Source organism: Grammomys surdaster, unplaced genomic scaffold, assembly GCF_004785775.1.
Source record: "Grammomys surdaster isolate TR1022 unplaced genomic scaffold, NIH_TR_1.0 165, whole genome shotgun sequence".
Classification (NCBI taxonomy): Eukaryota; Metazoa; Chordata; class Mammalia; order Rodentia; family Muridae; genus Grammomys; species Grammomys surdaster.
This window is the reverse complement of record NW_021604613.1, coordinates 20,419,499-20,439,280: the sequence shown is the minus strand read 5'-3', so window position 1 is coordinate 20,439,280 and position 19,782 is coordinate 20,419,499. Positions and strand designations below refer to the sequence as shown.

General features: G+C 38.3%; 1 protein-coding gene across 1 annotated transcript in view; it reads right to left on the bottom strand.

Moving 5' to 3' along the window:
* Nucleotides 1-19,782, bottom strand: part of Cps1 (carbamoyl-phosphate synthase 1) — a 108,463-nt gene that overhangs the window by 64,104 nt on the left and 24,577 nt on the right. Inside the window, exons 6-15 of the mRNA XM_028765574.1 lie at nt 18,318-18,410; nt 15,154-15,243; nt 11,826-11,954; nt 11,166-11,272; nt 10,181-10,319; nt 9,135-9,212; nt 6,934-7,032; nt 5,219-5,314; nt 2,369-2,558; nt 1,421-1,578 (exon numbers count right to left, since the gene is read on the bottom strand). Of these exons, the coding sequence (XP_028621407.1) occupies nt 1,421-1,578; nt 2,369-2,558; nt 5,219-5,314; nt 6,934-7,032; nt 9,135-9,212; nt 10,181-10,319; nt 11,166-11,272; nt 11,826-11,954; nt 15,154-15,243; nt 18,318-18,410 (1,179 nt within the window). The remainder of the gene's footprint in view (nt 1-1,420; nt 1,579-2,368; nt 2,559-5,218; nt 5,315-6,933; nt 7,033-9,134; nt 9,213-10,180; nt 10,320-11,165; nt 11,273-11,825; nt 11,955-15,153; nt 15,244-18,317; nt 18,411-19,782) is intronic.

Below are 19,782 nucleotides of genomic sequence, written 5' to 3'. Positions count from 1 at the left end.
ACACACACACACACACACACACACACACACACACACACGTACACACACCATGAGATCCCAGAAATTCAGATTAATTGGCTGATTTGCACAGAGGGAAGTTGTTTTATTTTCCCTTCATCTCCATCTTCATCTCTGTCATTCTACAGAGTTAAGTAAAATGTGGCTGTAATTTTTTCACTTTTATCAGGTGAATTTTAAGTTTGTTTTTAAACACTATACCATGACCAAAAGCAGACATAATCATCACTTATTTTAGAATGAAAGATATATAAAACAATGATATTTTTTAGCTTTAGTTTAAAAGTCTATCATTTAAAGGAAAAAAAAAAAAAGACGTTTTCCCTTCCTGAAGCTAGCGTGGCAATGAAACAATGCACCATTAGGAATAGCGCACAAAAGAAGATATTTCATTTTTCAAATTTATTCTCAGAACAATCTCTCCAGCCTAGAAATTTTTTTAACTCACCAAATACAACATATGGTGGCTATATTTTTCTGTCATGGAATATTATTACACCACCAATGGGAATGTAATTACACCTTTCCCATATGCTGGTTTCTTATCATGGGGAAGCAAGGACATAATTATATCTGGCAGTGAAAGTATGAATGTATGGCAAGAGCTTCCCAAAGCATTCAGGAGAGCTCCCATGGGGTTCTTCTTGATTGACAGCTTTGTAGTCTGCATGTATTTGGTAGCATTCTTTTCTGAGACAGATATACCCAGTTTTAGTCATGACAGAATTACTTGACTCGTCCCTAAAACTTTGCCTATTTCTATAATGGGAAGGTTGTGTTTAAAGCTTCTACTTTCCACTTCAAAAATATATATGTCTGAAATCAAAATAAAATCAGGGTACAAAAAGAGGTGTACACCTAGTTGATTTTTTTTTTGGTGTTTGGTTATATCCTAAAAATAGGCATAATGTATAATAAAAAATGAGTGTAGAAAAATAAAACCCACATGTATATCAAAAGTATATTCATCTAGGATGAGTCTTATTGACTAACTTCACTTCATTCTTAAATATTTATTTCATTCCAAAAATCCAATTTTCACGGCATTAATGCTTATACTCAACATGTATGACTTATTGCAGAAAAGAAAAGAAGACAAAAATATGTTAGCTATCAGAAGTCAGTATCGTTGTTATTTTCAGTTCAAGAGACCATGGCTGCTTCAGCCTCAAACAAAGGGGTTCACCTGTGTGTTTCTTTTCAGAATAAAATACCAATACCTATTTCTCCAGTTTTAGCACTGAGTGCTGCTATTAATTCACAGTGTTTCTGTGAGACTTAAATCATGGAAATAAATGTAAATGAGAAGATTTTAGATATAATTATCAGGCATGATGCACCATTCTCCATGCAGTCCCAGACTAGTATTGTGTGCCCACCTCCCAAGAACAAAGTGCCTTACTGATTCCACGGCAAAACTGGGAGCAATCTTCTCATTGATCTCATTCAGCTTGTCTGAGAAAAGCTGCCTGTCTTCTGTGGCCATAATGGACTCAACTGATGTTCCCAAGACCTTCACACCATATTCCTTGAGCACACCCCTCTTGAATAGTTCCACTCCTACAGAAGAAGTAAACATAATGGGATTTCTTAATCTCAAACTCTATGCCTTCTTAACAAACACCGAAGACATTAATTACAAAATAAATAAGTAGATAGACAGATGAATTAATAAACAAACAAACATCCTAGGGCTGGAGAAAGATGGCTCCAGCAGTTAAGAGCACTGGCTGCTTTTGCAGAGGACCAGGATTCCCAGCACCCACATGGTAGATATAAATGAGCCACAGCTATAGTTCAAAGGTTATCTGATGCCACCTTTGACCTAGTGAACAAGATCTAAGTGTGGCACATATACATGAATGCAGGAAAAATACCCATACACATAAAATAGATATATCTAAAAGCAATTTGAAAAGAGCCCTTAAAATTGCATCCAAGGAGACACCACAGTCAATAATAGAACTGTAAAGTCAAGTCTACATTGTCATGTGACAGGCAAATGCCACAGCATTGACTATGAGAATAAACATTAATTCTCATTTTTCTTTCATAATAGTTGTCAGAGTTTCAATGATACCAATTTCCTAAAGTGAAGAAATAAATCCACTAAATCCATGTAGCCACATTAGAGTCTTAAAGTGAGCATTTTCCTTTTTTCTACTATTTTGTGCCATCAACTATACAATTTACTGCATGGCGTTGTAGGGTTTTGTTTGTTGTTTCCTTATACAATAGAATAAAGGCTTTGTGAACACACAGAACACAACTATTAGATGACTACAAACAGTGTGTGTTTCACATTGATGCATAAGTAGAACAGTCCACATCTGAACAGAAAAGAACTCACCACAGTTCAGAGCTGTCTGGCCACCCATGCCTAGAATCAATCCATCAGGCCGTTCAGCCTTGATAACTTCTGTGACAAACTGGGGGGTAATAGGGAGAAAGTAGACTGCATCCGCCTGCTTCAATCCCACCTCGTTGGTCTGCACGGATGCAATGTTTGGGTTCATCAGGACTGTTTTGACATTTTCTTCCTGGAAGAAAAATCAAGTGTCTGAATTTATGGTCTAAGGGAGATGATGGTTACTACGTTCAAATGAAGACTAGTTGGTTAACAAATCTTTTATTCTCTGGACTGGCTACAGGGATCAATAGTACAAGTCAATAAAAATTAAAGAAAAATAAGCATCTTGCCATAGGAAGAAAGAAAACACTTTAAAGTAATGCTAATAAGAAAAGAAAGGTGAGGGTTCCTCAAGATCATTGTCGTGAATCTTTGCCAGTGCAGGTGGCAAGTGAATCTGGAAACCATTTCTAGAGAGACTGTCTAGAGATCTTCTGCTAACCTTGATTAATCTTAAAAGAATGAAATTATCAAAAACAAAAACTGAAAGTGAGCAAGCATACCACGGAATCGGAAGCAACTTAGATGTTTTTCTCTATATATCTTGTCTGAGAATAGCACTGAGTATACATTTACAATGCAGTATAATGTGTCTTAATCTTGCTAGAATCACTGAGATCCACCTGCTTGCTGATGACTATTTTCTCTAGAATTTTAAGCCTGCTATAATGATTTGACAAAGGGAATTGTAACAAGTGTCTAAAACTCATCCTTGAAAGCCAAAATTTGCCTTCAAAGAAGCTCCAAATTAAATATAAATACAGCTTGTGCTATTTTAATTTATTTAATTTTATTGCATGTAGTATAATATTGATTAATCTATTTTCATTTACTAATCCAATAAGAGAGATGCCTATCTTTCAGTTGAGGAAACCGAGGTTCAGTGAGGAAAAACAGGCTGTTAGAGCTTATATGATGACGTTGTACTCTAGTGTAAATGTTAGCATCCAAACGCACATTGCTGACTTCAGTATGAGTCATCAGTCAAGGTTTTAAAAAAATTATTCAGAATAAGAGTGTTATTGTCAACCAAGTGTTGCAAAGATGCAAAAAGTTAAGCAAATATATTTTGAATATAGATTACACTAGAAATAAATCGATCTAAACTGCAAGCATATCACTAACAGAGATATAAAGGAAAGCTTACACCTGAGGAACCAACAAACTTCAGAATATCGAATATGTTATATGCAGCAAATAGAACAACTTTTATGAATTTTTTAGAAAAAAAATCTCACACATATCATGCTAATCACTTTTTAATTCATTTAAAAATCCACACCAATTATCATTCATTTTACATGAACTTTGTCCTGATTCTTTCTAATATATGTCACACATCGTTGTTTTTGATTCATTTTAGTTTGAGTTTATCTACAAATCTCTTAATTAATCAAATGCCATTGCATAATTTGTATTCCTCAGTTACAAGAGAAAATAAAACACATTATATAAAGACCTAAACCTTTACAAAATTACCAAAGACTATGAAAATGTATGCTACTTAAAAGTATTCCAAATCTTGAATATAGTTACATCATGTCCTAGCCAAGCTAAACTATGAAACAGATGGCTATAAGCTATTGTAAACAGGCAGCTTTTGTGGAAATTTACAAGCCTGAGTAGTCATAGACCTTGTAATTAGGTAGCCTTGGCAGATAATACCAACTTAGATAAGGACAAGTGAATCATAGGCAGAGTCATAGTGACCTGTCCCCTGAACTTTCATCCAGCCAATACCCTGTTCTGAAAGATATCTGTATTCCCCCTGAACACCCACGCTCCAGTGTCATCCCCTTCCCCACATCCTGCCTTTTTATGTTTATAACCCCTGTGTGAATAAGTAAAAATTACGATTTGATTTAAAAAAATAAATAGAAATAATAAAAATGAATAGATAAATAAATAAAATTTTAAAAATAAAAAAGATAAAAAAAGATTCTGAATCAAAATATAATTAAGTGAATCAATATCTTTAAACGTGTAGGAAATAATGTGTGCCCATGAGTAAATGAGAAAAGATGAGAGGAGGAGAGGGGTCAAGGGGAGGGGCAAGAGAAGGGAAAGAAAGAGAGGAAAGGGATGCAGAGAGAAAGGGGGAGAGAGGGAAGGGGAGGAGAGAGAAGGGAAGGGAAAGAGGGGAAGAGAGAAGAGGAGAGGAGAGAGCAGGGAATGGGAGGGGAGGGGAAGGAAGGGGACAGGACAGGACAGGACAGGACAGGAGGGAAGAGGAATTAGGCATCAGGCATCAGGGAAGTATTTTAGTATCTTTTCAACAACATTTATCAAGGGGAATCCTGGACTATAGGAAAACTTTAGCCAGCTGTTCTCCAATGTTTGCTGTCCCACTCTCCATCTGACATCTCTGTGCTGCTCAGTGCTAGCCAGATCTCTAGTGAATGTCTGCAGCAGGGTCACAGACCTAGTGCTTACGCCACCTCTGGATGGCCAGGTTATCACCAAGATGTTGGGGTTATTGGAGACAGGATTCAAACATGGACATACTTAACAACATACTCCAGAAAAGGTAAAAATAAGCTCATGTTTTCAATGTAAGAAGACAATAATGTACATGATTCCAACCACTTTGTTTGGCAGATGTGCACATGTGAAAATAGTTAAAAGTTTTGGTTTGATTTTGACCCAACTTTTACTACAGAATTCTACCAATAGCTAATGAAAATTATTATAGTGACTTTGGAAAGAAGTATCATAAATCTAAATTACAAATTACTAATTAGACTCATTAAGGAGAGCATATTAATCCTACGAAAGCTCGTGCTTTCTCACCTTCATGGCTTTTACAGCTTGAGATCCCGAGTAATCAAATTCACCTGCCTGACCAATGGACAAACCTCCTGATCCTAGGATAAGGACCTTGGAAACCTGTAAACAATAACAAAGAAACATTACTATCATTTCTCAGTAATGGAAATCAGGTATTTGCAAGAGGAGAAGAGCCAAACTATGTTGTCTGGGTTTATATAGTGATTCCCAAGAAAAAAAGATTAACAACTAAAATACTCTAATTTCAATGTCCTTTCCAACATTCATGAATAGTTTTTTATAAGTGAAAGAATTTTGAAAGAGGCTGATATTTGACTTCTGAATATGAAAATACCAAATGCTTCTACTCTACACAAAAAGATTTGTGTATAAATATATTTGCATATATATCGTGCATGTTTTATTAATATAAATACATTCTAAAATCTATAGTAGTAAAAAGGAATAAAAGCTTTATCATATTAACATATAAGTTTAAATATATAATGATTTAAGTCTTACACATATTAATCTTTACCCACTTGCCTTTAGCGGTAAGATAATACAATTTTGTTTACCATGTTGAATGGTGACTCATCTAACTAGAAAAATATCAACTGTATCAACTGCAGTGATTTTAAAGTATATATCAGGCTTACATAGAGGTATGATTTGGGATGGGTAATGGAAAAATACCAAATTGTAAAATAAAGGTAACACTATTCTTTAGTATGTTGCTATCATTAGTCTAGAAGAAGAGAATTTTAGAAGACAGTATTTTCAGTGAAAATTCCTTATTCTCTGCAACTTGACCAGGTGTGAGTCTCTGTGCATGTTAATTACCATCTGTTGTAAGACATAGTTTCCCTGATGAGGGTTGAGAAAAGCACTAATCTCTGGCTATAAAAAAAGTCACTGGGAAAAGGTTTAGCACTATACGGAATGATCATGGTAGGATCTCCCCTAGGCACTGTGTGATTTGTTTAGACAAAGATTCTGTGCAGAAAATAGACGCCTGGGAATATTCAGCCCTAAATGGGAGATATATATACACCTGTGCGTGCGTGTGTGTGCGTGTGTGTGTGTGTGTGTGTGTGTGTCCTCCCAAGGCTTGAGGATCGTTGTGCAAGAGGGGCAAGAAACTTGTAGAAATCAGAACAGTGAGGGCCTACAATGAGACAGATTCACAGATACAACAGGGCAGTTGCACATATGAACTCATGGTGGTGGTGGCAGCATACACAAGGCCTATGAAAGCTCATCTCAAGAGAGAGAAAATTCCAGAATAGAGGGAGAAAGCAGACATGGAGTCCCACCTTTAGTTGAGGAGCGATTGGAAATTAATTGCTGGAAGGAAAGTCAGTTTTCTTTACAGGGATCATAATGAGTGAATGGCCTCACATACAAGAACATGTGGGCACAACAAATTATATTTGGTGGGCTTAAAAACAATGAGGACACAAAGCTGAACTGGTAGGGAAGAAGGGTGGGTCTGAGAGAAGTTGGAGAGGTGTGTCTCTATGATTAAAACACACTATGAAATGCTCAAGGAATTAATAGAAATATTTTAAATTTTTAAATGTAAATTCCAATGGCTACCAATAACAGATAACAGAAAAATATAATGTTGGTGTTCATTTTTCATAGACATTAGTATAATTTACATCATTTTCTTTAAAAGATCATCACATAAGAGAGTATGTGACTCACAAACCAAAACCAAGTCCACATCTACTGACCTCAACGCGAGATGCCACCAACGCTGGCTTAGGCAGAACTGAGGTAATGGTGGTGCCTTTGCCCTTCTTTATCAGTGAGAAGAAGGAATCAAATAGGTACTAGAAAAGAAAAATAAAACCAACTAGTTACATACTTCTGAACTTAAGAGGTCTCTAAGAACACTGCTGATGCTCGGTTGAGTGGGAGCTTCAGGAGACCTTTGTGGAACTTGTTTTACTGTAAGTTCTTCCATGAATATTGAAGGTTTTGTTACTTGCTGGTTTTAGTTTGGATTTTGGGTTTGGTCCAGTAACTGAATGTCTACTCTTATCAAATTAGTCCAAATAAAAACTTCAGGGGAGACTAGAAAATTGTCAATAGATGAGGGTTAAATTAGACCATTAAAACACACACACAACCTTTGGAGGCCTTCTGGGTTCTATTCACCTCAAGTCCTATAAAATGAGACACTTTCTTCAGTCAAAAGGGACTGAAGGAGCTGAGAGAGTTTGCAGCCCCGTGAGGCAGCAATAGTATCAACCAGCCAGACCCCCAACCCTAGAGCTCCTGGGAACTGGACCACAAACCAAAGAATACACATGGAGAGACCCATGGCTCAGGACGCATATGTGGCAGAGAATGGCCTTGTTGGACATCAGTAGGAAGAGTGGCCCTTGGTCCTGTGGGGGTTCGATGCCCCAGTAGAGGAATGCCAAGGTGGGAAGTCGAGAATGGGTAGGTGAGCTGGGGAGCACCCTCATAAAGGGAGGGGGAAGAGGGATGGGATAGGAAGTTTCCAGAGGGGAGACCTGGAAAGGGGATAACATTTAAAATGTAAATAAAGAAAATATCCAATTAAAAAAAAAACATATCCCATACTGCCTTCTAAGAGTATCAAGTGTTTGGTTCTTTAATTGCATACCATTCATGTGAATCAAATTCTAGCTGAACAAAACTTGAAGCTATAGTGCATGAACCTTAAAGTTGGAAATACTGCTATTTCTAATTTCTGTTGGTTCTAAAATATGACCCAGAAAGATTATTCTTAAACTTTACCAGTAAGCTTACTTCTGTTGCTTCACTAGACATGACAAATGTTAACAAAAGTATTCACTTTGCAATTATTTGGCAGGACCAAAAAGAATAAAAAATAAAACAGCCAGTCATAGTGGTCAGACTATACATAATAATTGCATCTTTCTTAATATGAGGTTCTAACGTGGTCTTGCAGCTAAATTTTAGATTAAAAACAAAATATTTAGCATGAATTACATGAAGACAGTGACCATTTTTCTGCTTAGCTTTTTTTCAGGTTCATCGTGAGTAGTTACAACCATACTGGGTTGACGATTGTGAAATGATACTTCCAAATAATAGGAAGAACCAAAAAAAAAGGGGGAGCATGCAAATATCTAAGAAGCCACCTCAAGATGAAAGAGCAGGAATTTCAGAAGGAAACTCCTATTCTCCATCTCATTTTTCCTGAGTGGGGGTATCTGCTGACAGTGATGGTCAACACTGCTCCTGGGGAGACTCCTGGATGCAAGAGAGGAGTCACTCCAGACATGCCAGGTTTGTCAGAGTAGGAATCATTGTGAGATTTGGTTGGATGGATGTGCTTGAATACTGAACCAAGAGCTCATATTTAAAAACAGGAAAAAAAGACAGAAAAAATAAAAGAAAAATATCTAGGTTAGAAACACACTGCTCTAAGCATTCCTTTGGGTTCTTATTTTAAAAGTCATGTAAATCATGTGACCAAGCAGGCTGCCTTTCCCCCTCCCCGCTGCCCCTTTTCCTGCCCCTGCTGCTGTTTATTCTCCCTCTGTGGATACACAACCAGTTGCCATAGGGATTTTTTTTAAACTCACAGATGGGGGATTAAAATTTCATTCCAGTTATGAGATGGAAAGAGCAAGAGGGAATTCATTTGCATAACACAACAATTGTAAATTTCAGAACTAAATATATTAGAATGATAATGCATAAAAATAGCACCATAACATTGCTTTGAGTTCTTAAGGGCTTTCCCACTTTAAATTTAAGAAAAGATTAAAACTTACTCCATGATATTCATGGGGGAATTTAATACAAAATGTATGGTACCAAAACACACTTCCTGAGAATATTATGTTCCAATTATTTTGGTTTCTTGAGTCTTCCCACACAAGCATTTCTGATTTTTTTTTCAAGTATATAACACATCATCTGGCTGGCATACCTCAGTGTCTGTTGGCCCTGGGCTGACCTCTGGGTGGAACTGCACAGCGAAGAAGGGTTTGCTCTCATGCATAATCCCCTAAAGGAATAAGAAACAGGGAGAAATTCCTTCTATGACAACAAATGTCAAGTATGGCAATGTATTATTCAGGAGATGATAAAGTTCAAATAGGAAACCAACTTAAGTGCTTAATAAAGTTCTGGAAAATTCCCAGTACTATTAAATAACATGATTGGAGACATTAAAGATTCACCTGTCTATTTAAGTAAGAATACAAAACAGCCCAACAAAGAGGCAGCTGGATGAAGGTTCCATAATATAAGAGAGTAGATGAATTTTGTCTATAACCTTTGAGTCCCTTAAGAGATCTCTTCAAAATAAAACAAAATTCTCAAATCCAACATTTAAATGACTTCCCCAAAGTTGTTCTTAAAGGGTACTCCAGTGCTAAGTAAGATTCAAGGACACACCAAGGGCTAGATCCAAACGGATGTATATCAACTGACCCCTAATTATGATGGATGTACAAGGTGGATTCTGGAGGAGGGTGCAAGTGCTGGCTCTTAACAAGTCAGCTAATTAGAAAGTACGAGAGCAATTCCTTTTTTTCAGTGACAGGCTGTCTGGGGAGATTATTCCATGGCTTAGAGCACTTGAGTTACAAGCAAAAGGACCTGAGTCCAAGTTCTGATCACGTGTGTAAGAAGTTAAGTAAGTCAATGTGTGTGCCTATAACCTAAGCATTAAGGAATGGAGCTAGATGCTTCCTGAGAGCTTACTTACTGGCCAGCCAGCCAAGCCAAAACTGTCCAGTTCAATGAATGGCCCTGTCATAAGACAATAATGCAAAAAACAATCTAGGAAGAAACTGGGTGTCCTGCTCGGGGCTCTCCATGTGCACACATGGGTGTACACACCTGTACAGTACGCATGCACATGCATGTGCACATGCACACCACACCACTCCTGAAAAGGAGTACAAAACAGACCATGGAAAGCCCTTAATGTCTCACTTCCAATTGAACAGCATTGTTGAGAGCATTTACCTCATTTGTTTGGTCATTGACATTCACAAACAGAGGTTTCCAGCCAGAAGGGAGGGTGTTGTCCAGAGCATAGCCATGATTCTGAGCAGTTATGAAAGCCTGTCTGTTTGTGATATTCAAAACAGGTTGGTTCTGTCCTCTGGAGAGAGAGATGTGGAGAAAGAACGGGGGTTGGGGGGGGGGGGTTGAAGAGAATGTTAATGTTACTCAGAAAGCCAAATTCAGAACTTTTGACTGCGTTAGTGAAAATCACTTTGTGAAAAGAGTCACAGATTGTTAATCCCAATAATTCCAGCCTCCAAAAAGAAAAAAAAATTAATTCAGGAAGCTTTGGTGAGTCTTAAGTATCAGGTCTATTAAACTTCTACAGTCAGTTTTAGAGAGGCACTCATAACAAAAGGAATTGCGTGCTGGCTTAACAGAAAGACAAATACACAACTCCTTTTAAAGGAGCCACTTTATTTTAGGAGCTTCTTTTATTTTAAAGCCCAAGCAGAACTGTCAGAGTTAACCAATAGATGACTGCTCAGATCAGAATCCTTCTGGGTTTCACTGTGTGTGGAGAGAAGGAGGGAAGGCATTTGGTGTTGAGTAAAGTAGTCTGGGGGGATAGGCAAAGAAGTGAAACAAAGGATCTGATGTTCCCTTAAATCTTGAACCACCTCAGCTCCTTAAAGTGTTATTAAATTAAGCTTAAAATTGGAATAATTTCCCTTGGAATACCATCAGATTTAATACTATAACTTCAATTCATGTTGTGAGAAGGAAAATATCCTTAAACCATAGCAAAAGTTATCCTTAGAGAAGGCTGCCTGACGGAAATGTAATAAAAGTGGTATCAGGTGGTCAGACAACTGTGAACTCTGTAAGAGGATGGCTGTCCTTTACTCTGCAGAAACATTATGTAAATTCTCTAAGCCCTTTGTGTTTGGTTACCGGTGGTATTTCAGAGGTAGTCTGACTGCAAACAGTCGTAATGCCTTACCTGTTGGCCATGGACATCTTGTAAGATTTGGCACCAGCAGCCAATCCTGTTATTATGTTTCCGGTGCTGATTCCAAACAATGGCTCTTTTCGGTCACTCTCCAAAATCTATATCAGGGAAGATCATCAACCCAGAAAGACAGATAGTGAAAAACAGTCTCTGAAAGACTGGAAACTAAAGCATCCTCCACCTCTCAAAAGTAGAGGACTTGCAAGTTAGAATGTAAAAAAAAAGACATGGTTGATGGATCTGTAGCATTAGAACTCAGTAAGACATTCTTGCCATTCAGATTAAGCTAAAAATAATTCAACATGTTAAAAACCTGAAGATCTAATAGGTTCTGCATTGAGATAAGGGGCCTGGGTTGTCATCTTGCAATTATGAGGGACATTGTAGGTGATGCTTAAACTCCAGCCAACTACTTTTAGTGGAGGAAGCCATGTCAAGGTTATTTTGCCCTCAGGGAAAGTTACAGTCCTCACTTGTTTCTCTCTTAAAATACCTATGCTAAGATTGTCTCCAACGTCCTGATAAAAGTTCTAAAACTACCCGAATAAATGAAACATAGCCTCTTTAAAGTATGGGTAGGTGCCCTTTACCACCACCACCCTGACCCCTGCCCTACCCCAGCAGTTACACACAACCCCAGGCTTACCACACCTTTTTCACATTCTGAATTAGTGGCTGTGCAAGAGCTGGATTCCCAGGTCCCCCAGCAATCAGAAGTCCGTCATACTCCATCTGGGTGAAATCATGATTCCAGGGAACTAAATGCACCTCAGCTCCTCGCTGTGAAAGAAATACAAGAAAGTTGAATTAAACATTTGTTTTGCTAATGTATAATTTCACTCGGTCTTCTTTTGATGAACCAGCCCCTAAAAGAAATTAAAATAGAGTGTTTAATCAAGGAACACTGAATAAAATGTTATATGAGTGGCCCATTGTGCTTTATAGGACATAGGTGTACCTAAGAAGCAGAGGGGAAAGGCACTGTAGGTCAAGTCATGATGAAACAAGTGGCACATTCCCATTAATGGCTTCAATAGCTAAACTCCCCATCACAGGCCAACAAAGCTGATAACCACCTCAGTAGCTGCAGCACAGAGTGGCAAAGAAGATTCATCTCTGCAAATGTATGAGTACATCTGACCCTTGCATTTTCTCTTCTCTTGTCTGACAAATCTTAAGTTCACTTTCCTTCCTATGGTTTCTTTCCCAACTCTTTATATTCTGGGAGAAGAAAATCAAAATGATTTTCATAAAAGTAAGTGTGAGAGAGACGTAGCGGCCTTGTCCTTCTGGCAAGCTTACAAAGTACCATGCAAGCTGCTGGGGAGGAAAGTCATGTGGCCCTACCCAGCATGGCCATTGTGTACTTCAATGATGACTGGCTGGCAAGATGTATCCACTATTGTAATAGTGGCATTAAGGTTATGGAGATAACCAACTGCTTGCTGATTGGATATGGGGGGTGGGGAGACCTTTTGCACTAGAGGGATTTCATGACTGGCACTAAAAACCTGGTCAAAATCTCATGCCTGAGAAGATCATAGACCCTGGTGGGGAACTAACTGCTGTTGTTTTCTTAAACAATCATGATTTCAAATACGTATGTTTCTTTCCATAGATCTCTGTGGCTCTCAAAACTTTGGTCAGAGAAGCTTCTTTTAGCAGTGGGTAGTAGTTAATGCAGAGACTCAGAAGTTCTCAAAATGCCAAGTATGAATAACACTCAGTACTCAGCTCTGGATGGGTCATGTACATCAGCCTCCTCACCATCTGAGGTTCACGACATTTATGTAAGAGGTGCAGGAAAGAATGCAAGAGCCAGTGAATGGAAGGAGAGCTATGAAATGCTGACTTTTGAACATGGCACAGTTGTTGGACATATCAACTCACAGTAGCTGGGATTACCTGAATAAGATCTGCTCATAAGAGGTCAAGCAAGTCAAAATTCCATTACAGATGAAGGAGGGCCTCTGAAGCCCCATCTCCAACAAAGAAGCTTTGGGCAATTGAATGGGTAGAATTGAGGGAGGAATAATAGCTCTCCTTTGGTCTAGCAGCAGGTAGTCAGTCATGCTCCAAAAGCACAAAAGACACTCATGCACATAGGCATTAAATGGACTAAACTGAATTAATAACAAAAACAAATAAGAAGAGGACATAATGCAGAAGGGAGAGAGACAAGACGAAGTTGGAAGTGGGGTAGTGGAGGGGAAATCCTATCAGCATACATTGTGTAAATGTATAGAACTTTCCAAGAGTGAAAATATTACTTAAAAAAGAAAGATTATAGACAATGAGAAATGGAGAGTAGATGGAGAATAAAGAAAATTTCAGTAAAAAAAATTAATTATTTGATATGTCTGAAAATTCACCTTTGAACTCTTTGAATGAGTTAAATCTTCATTCCCTGAGATAAGGATTTGAAGGTTTATTTGAGAGCTTTTTCCAATAAACATAAATGGGACTAACAAATGACACCACAAGACACTCCAGTACAGTATACAACAGTTACCTCAATGGACAACTAGAGTGTGAGATCAACGAGAACCTGGAGCCAGCATTGAATATTTACCCAAGCCTAGGGAAAGGGAACTAGTGTTGACTCTATGATCAATGGCTGTGGAGTGTTCTAAGGAAAGTTCTATATATTTCCTGGCAGCAAACAGGCTCTGCCCAGCTAGAGCAGTCCCTTAGTTAAAGAGACCTATGAAGCTTGCAGCTGAAAACTGAGCAATGTGAATTAAAATAGCAAAAAGTGGGAGTAAACTATGAAAGGCCCTTTGTGTATCTACCACTGAAAGATTCATGAACAATTTTACTAATAAAGCTGATCATTTAAAATCATAATTTAAATATTGCTGAGACTTCTGACAAAGAGAAGATTAACTGAAGAATTCCCCTGTATCCACACTAATTGGATGTTATGCAAATACGTCTAAGAATGTGCATATATGTTTGTAGTGGATATGGATGTACGGGGTGGGGGGGGGCGAGAGACTCTAGCAAAATAATACTTAGTAAAATGCTGCTATAATGTTGTGAAATTCTTCTTAAGGATTTTAAGGTTCAATTTTGCTTTGTTTTCTAAGAGTTTACATCAAGTCCTATAGAAGTCTTAAACAATATCAGAACATAATCCTTCTCACTAACACAGTTCATAATAAAAGTAGTCCAACAGAGGAACTATCAGACAAATCCTGGCTTTCTTTCATTTCCAAACTTCAAAGTAAAGTAGACTGTCTCAACGTAAGTGATAAGAACAGTCAATCCAGGCTCAAAAGAATGGCATATACTCTCTATCACATGTGGCTCCTAACTCCTCCCTCGTGTGTGTGTGTGTGGGGGGGGGGTGTAGTTATGTATGTATGTAAATGTAGGTGATGTAGATTGTGTGTATACATATGTCTATATATACATATATGCATATGTATATCTTTTGCATTAGAATAAGTATGAGTAGAAGTTGGAAAAATGAGAGAGGCCAATGAGAAGGAAATGGGAGACTTTACTGGAGGAATATGGAGGGGCTAGAGCATATGTGATGTAAAAGTGAAAGGAGGAAGCTAAAGTGGAAAGCACCAAGTGGAGAGGAACCGGGAGGAGGGGGCAGCAAAAACTAAGCATGCACCAAACGGCCTTAAGAAAACCCCACTCAATTAATAAAAAAAAAAAAAAAAAAGAAAACCCCACTCTTTGTTTTCTAACTAAAGGGATAAAATAAATAAAATAACAACAAATAAATGGTAAGAAAGTTCCCTTTTTCCATGGGGATTTTTGGTTCTTGGGAATTTTTTTTAAGACATAGTTGTCTGTACCCTTATTTGAGCAGGGATATATGTGTTGTCTTGTGGATCAAAGGCAGCAAGAAGAGGGGAGATCCCCAACATTCCCACATAAGCCTTCTCTCTCCTAAACAAAGGGAGTCAAACAATACACCAGCACTACAAACTTCAGCTCCTCCAAGGAACGGATCGCTTACCTTAACTAGCAGGCGGATGACATTGTTTTTTATCCCACAGTCCACAGCTACCACTTTCGTAGGGTTTCCTTTGCCAAACACCTTGACATCCTGCCATTTAAAGAAAGCAGACACTGAGAGGAGACTCCAGAGACAAGTGCCAGGCCTGGACAGTAAATTCACAGAGGGTGTTTGGTGCTTAGATGAGTAACAGATTGATTGTTAACTGCTAGAGAGTGACTGGCAGTTAAAAATCAATTTGTGTAAGAAAAGCACAGCAAATACCACAGATTGTATCCTTTTTATGAGGAAAAACAAAGCACTTTGCTGTTTTATATAAACTGTTCATTACAACGATAAGAAAGATCTTTAGAAAGTTGGCTGCTTCCGGACTTAACTACCATCTTCATGTTTTGCATGATTAGCAATGAAAGTTTCAAATAGTGCTGCCTGATTCAGTGGGAGGCAGGCAAACGAGGTAACAGATATATCATGCCTTAAACACCACCTGATCGTCAAATTGCACCGCGATCGTCAAATTGCACCGCAGATCATATCAGGGTAGCCCTGAGTCACTGTATATTAGGCTTATGGGGAGAGGCTGAATGGGTGAAATCAGTAAGAGTCATAAGAACTCACCAGCTAGTATAGACCAACTGGTCCTTTTAAATTACCATGAAGTCGTTTGCATTTAAACGGTAGGTTTCATAAGAAAAGAACCCCAGAGCACATCATAATCTTTATCTATGACTTAGGGACTGCTTGGAGCTAGATCAATCTTCATAGGCATCTACTCACGAAGCAAGTCTCCAGTCATCAAAAAAAAAAAAGGAACAAAAGAGAGAGGACGAAGCCTAGAGCATTTGGTGGCTGCACTGGTCCTGGCTTCAAGAGTTAGCTAGAATACTCTGAATTTAGAATGACTCCATGGCTTGCCAACGGTATTAGATGAAAGACGCAGCCTGAATATTTGAAAGAGCATTCGCTTTAACCGGAATGTCTTCCTCTCCACAAAGTCTATATAAAACATGCATTCATAATCCTTAAAGTGTGCTTGAGGAAAAGATAGAAAAGGGATGCTGGCCGTTTCCCCTTCTGCGGCTGTGCTGCAGAGAAAGCACTAAATCTAGGGAATTATTGCTGAACTGATCCACTCAAGCCACGGATAAAGTCTCTCATCAGACAATTTGTGGAAGTACTTATTTAGTCTAAACCTTGGGCTCCTGCTATAAAGTAAAACAATGTTACCATCTACTTGTAACTACATCATATCACAATGAGATGACATTGAATTCAATGGTCAACATTTCCAAGGCATATGATCAAACAAAACTCACAAAATTCATATAACTTCCTTGTACAGATACACATTTTATCACAGCTGCAATGACACTATTCAATTACAAAGGTATTAACAGAACCAGCTGTTGTCACTATGATTTTTTTCCCCTTTGGCTTGGCATGGATTAAAATATAGGCCTGGTGAGATGACTCAGTCCAGTAAGTAAAGCACTTGTGGTGAAATCCTAAAGATCTGGGTTCAATATCTGGACCCCTATATAAAGGTGAAAGGAGACAACAAAGCTGTCTTCTGTCCTCCACACACAATCATCATACACACACACAGTAATAATAATAATAATAATAGAAGGAGAATAATTAATTTAAATGCTCGTTTCTATTATTCCCCATCCAAACAGCCCTTCATCTAGCCATTATAATTAGAAATAGTATCAGACACTCTTGAATACCGAAACCCACAGATGCTGAAAGCCTGTTTTCTAAGACCATGTGATATTTTACAGAACTTGCATACTCTAAGTGATCTCTGGCTTACTCACAGTAACTAATAAGACATAGATTTCAGGTAAATAGTCATTGTACTGCAATGTGTTGTTAAGAAAATGGCGAGGAGAAAAAGAGGTACACGTTTAGTATATCACAACTTTCGCAGTAGTTTTGGTTCATATGTTGTTAGATGCACACACAGGTCTGGAGCCTACACATACAGGAAAGGTCAGTTAGTCTTCCCATAGCAAATGGCAGAAGCTATACAAAACATCACATGTACCTGGATGTGAGGATTTGCCTTAGGATTCTGAAAATGAACAGATCATATAGCGTTTTCAACTGACCACAGAATTCTTTATGGTGAATTTCTCTAAACCAGTGTTCCTTAAACTTGGAAAGGTGTCATGATTTTATTTTCAAGTTACTTGATCCTTTGTCCACCTACCATCTACTCCAAGCATGCTGAATGAATTCCCCATACTTCCCAATACTGCTCTTTAGACAATGATATGCTGATAGATGAAACATTCTAGATCTCATGCATATCCACTCAACATCCACCAAATTCATTATTCATTTAAGTGAATCCTTTGCTTCTACATATCAAATTATATAAAACTCATCAAACATACCTAGCTGCCCCAGGTCTCTGTCTCTGAACAAATGGCATTAGTTCTACCAGAAAAAGCTCTATTTCTGTTTATCTATCTATAGGAGCCGGTTTTTTGTGTGTGTTGCCAACCTGAATACCTCCACTAAGCCTTCAATGATACACCTGTCTCATTTTGCTACTGCACCATGCATGCTCTTGCCTTGACCTGTGAGCATTCCAAGGACAGCCTTTAGCTCAGGGTTCTGTACATACTGGCTGGCTTGTCTGCTTCTCTCACCAGACTCCTATGGACTCTGAGTTCAGAGAGGGTAGCATATAAGATGCATTCACACCTTTGTTTAAAAGACATTCGGTCAAGACCAAGAGTCATGGATCTAAAACATACTCTCTACCTTTGATATATAAAAGCTAAGCATGCTTCACTTTGGAGTTACTTAGATATCATTGTGGACATTAATTATTTAGCTCAAATATAATACAATAAGTCTTTTATGTGGAGGGATATTTTTCCTGCACAAATGACCCTAGACCTTTATTATTTTTGTCTAATCCCATCTCCCATCTCCCATCTCCCTTTGGAGAATGTGTGCAAGAGAAGGCTACTGACTTTGCATGCAAAGACTTGATAGCATAGCTATTTGCTGCCGTGGGACCACTTTGCCCTTTTAGCGCTGGTGCTGATGGAACATGACCTCCGCCAAGATAAAGATTTTAATATTGTAAAACAAGTAGGCTTCGGGTGAATGAAACAAACCTATAAAGTAAGAAGGAAATTTCTCACCTTAGTTGAAACCTCGGCAATCAAATTCTGCTTATTGGGATCCACAAAATCCACAGACTGGCCTTCAAATTCGATCTTCCCAAGCATGGTACCCTATTGAATGAAAACATTTATGAAATGGGAAGTAAGACTGCTGTACTGACAGGATAAACCCACAGGGACGATGTACAGCTGTTCTGTCATTTGGACATCTTTATAACAACTCATAACCATCATTAGGTCTTCATCTTCTCAAAGGAAAATACAAAGTAGCTGGCAGCTACATTTCAGGAAATGAGTGAGGAAATACGATTAGTTCTTCTTCGTGTGACTGGAGGAAGGTGGCGGATAGGCACAGTTGTGTTCACATACGTATGTGCATGTATTCATGTGCAAATGGAAGCTAGATGTCACCTTCAGGGGTCATTCCTCAGGTGTTATCTCCCTGGAAACAGATCTGGAACCTGCTGGCTAAACTAGGCTAGCTGGTTATTCAGTCACAGGATCTGACTGTCTTCATTGCTCTGGCATTGTGGTTGCAACTATGTATCATCATGTCCAGGATTTTTTACATGGGTGCTGGGAGTCAAACTCAGTTTCTCAAAGATACAATGAAAGCATTTTACCAACTTATCTATCTCCCCAGTCCTACAAGGAGCAAAGGCTTTTGTAAGCAAAGTTAAATGGCATCAGCATTTAGGTCACCAGGTGCCAAACTAGTATAGATAAATCAGAGACTCAGAGACCCGTATCCTTGGTTCATCAGACCTAAAACTATTACACAGAAGACGCAGACAAAACAATCTGTTGAAAACAAAATATGAAATCTAAAAGCTGCAAAGAAATGAAAAGAACCTATATAGTTTGATAGTAAATTTGAGCCTCAAAAAGGGTAAAGAAAATGAAATTTAATATGTCAGAAATTTGTAGAAGCCACCATAAAAGCATTTCACTATGGTAGACATGTTAATATGCAGGTGTCCCAGACTGCCTGATCTGTTAGGAATGTTCAAGCCTCTGTATCGTTTTCACAAAAAGCCTTGCTAGACTGAATGTGGCAACATTGTCTTCTTCCATTAGCTGTAGTGTTTGTCAGGATGTCTGCTTTGAACTGCCTTGAAAAATGGCATGCTATACCTAGTTATCGGGCATTTCCCCACAGTATTATTGTACTGAAGGAAACAAAAAGGTTTATTTCCCTTTTAAACTGATTCCTAGGAGAAATCACAATGTGAATGGGGATTGAAAATGCCAGCCCACCGTGGAAGCATGGTGGGTTTCAGTGCTATTGTTAAAACCAGGGTGCTGAATCAAAGCCTGAGCAAGTTAAACAAAACCACCTTTTACCTTGTCACTGGACAATTTAAATTTTTAAATCCAAGTTACATGGTCCTATATTTTATCCAACCCAAATTTTGAAACTTGTTTTCTCCTTTCTCTTAAGGCATGCTGTGTGCGATGCAATTTGAGTTTTCGATCTATGAGT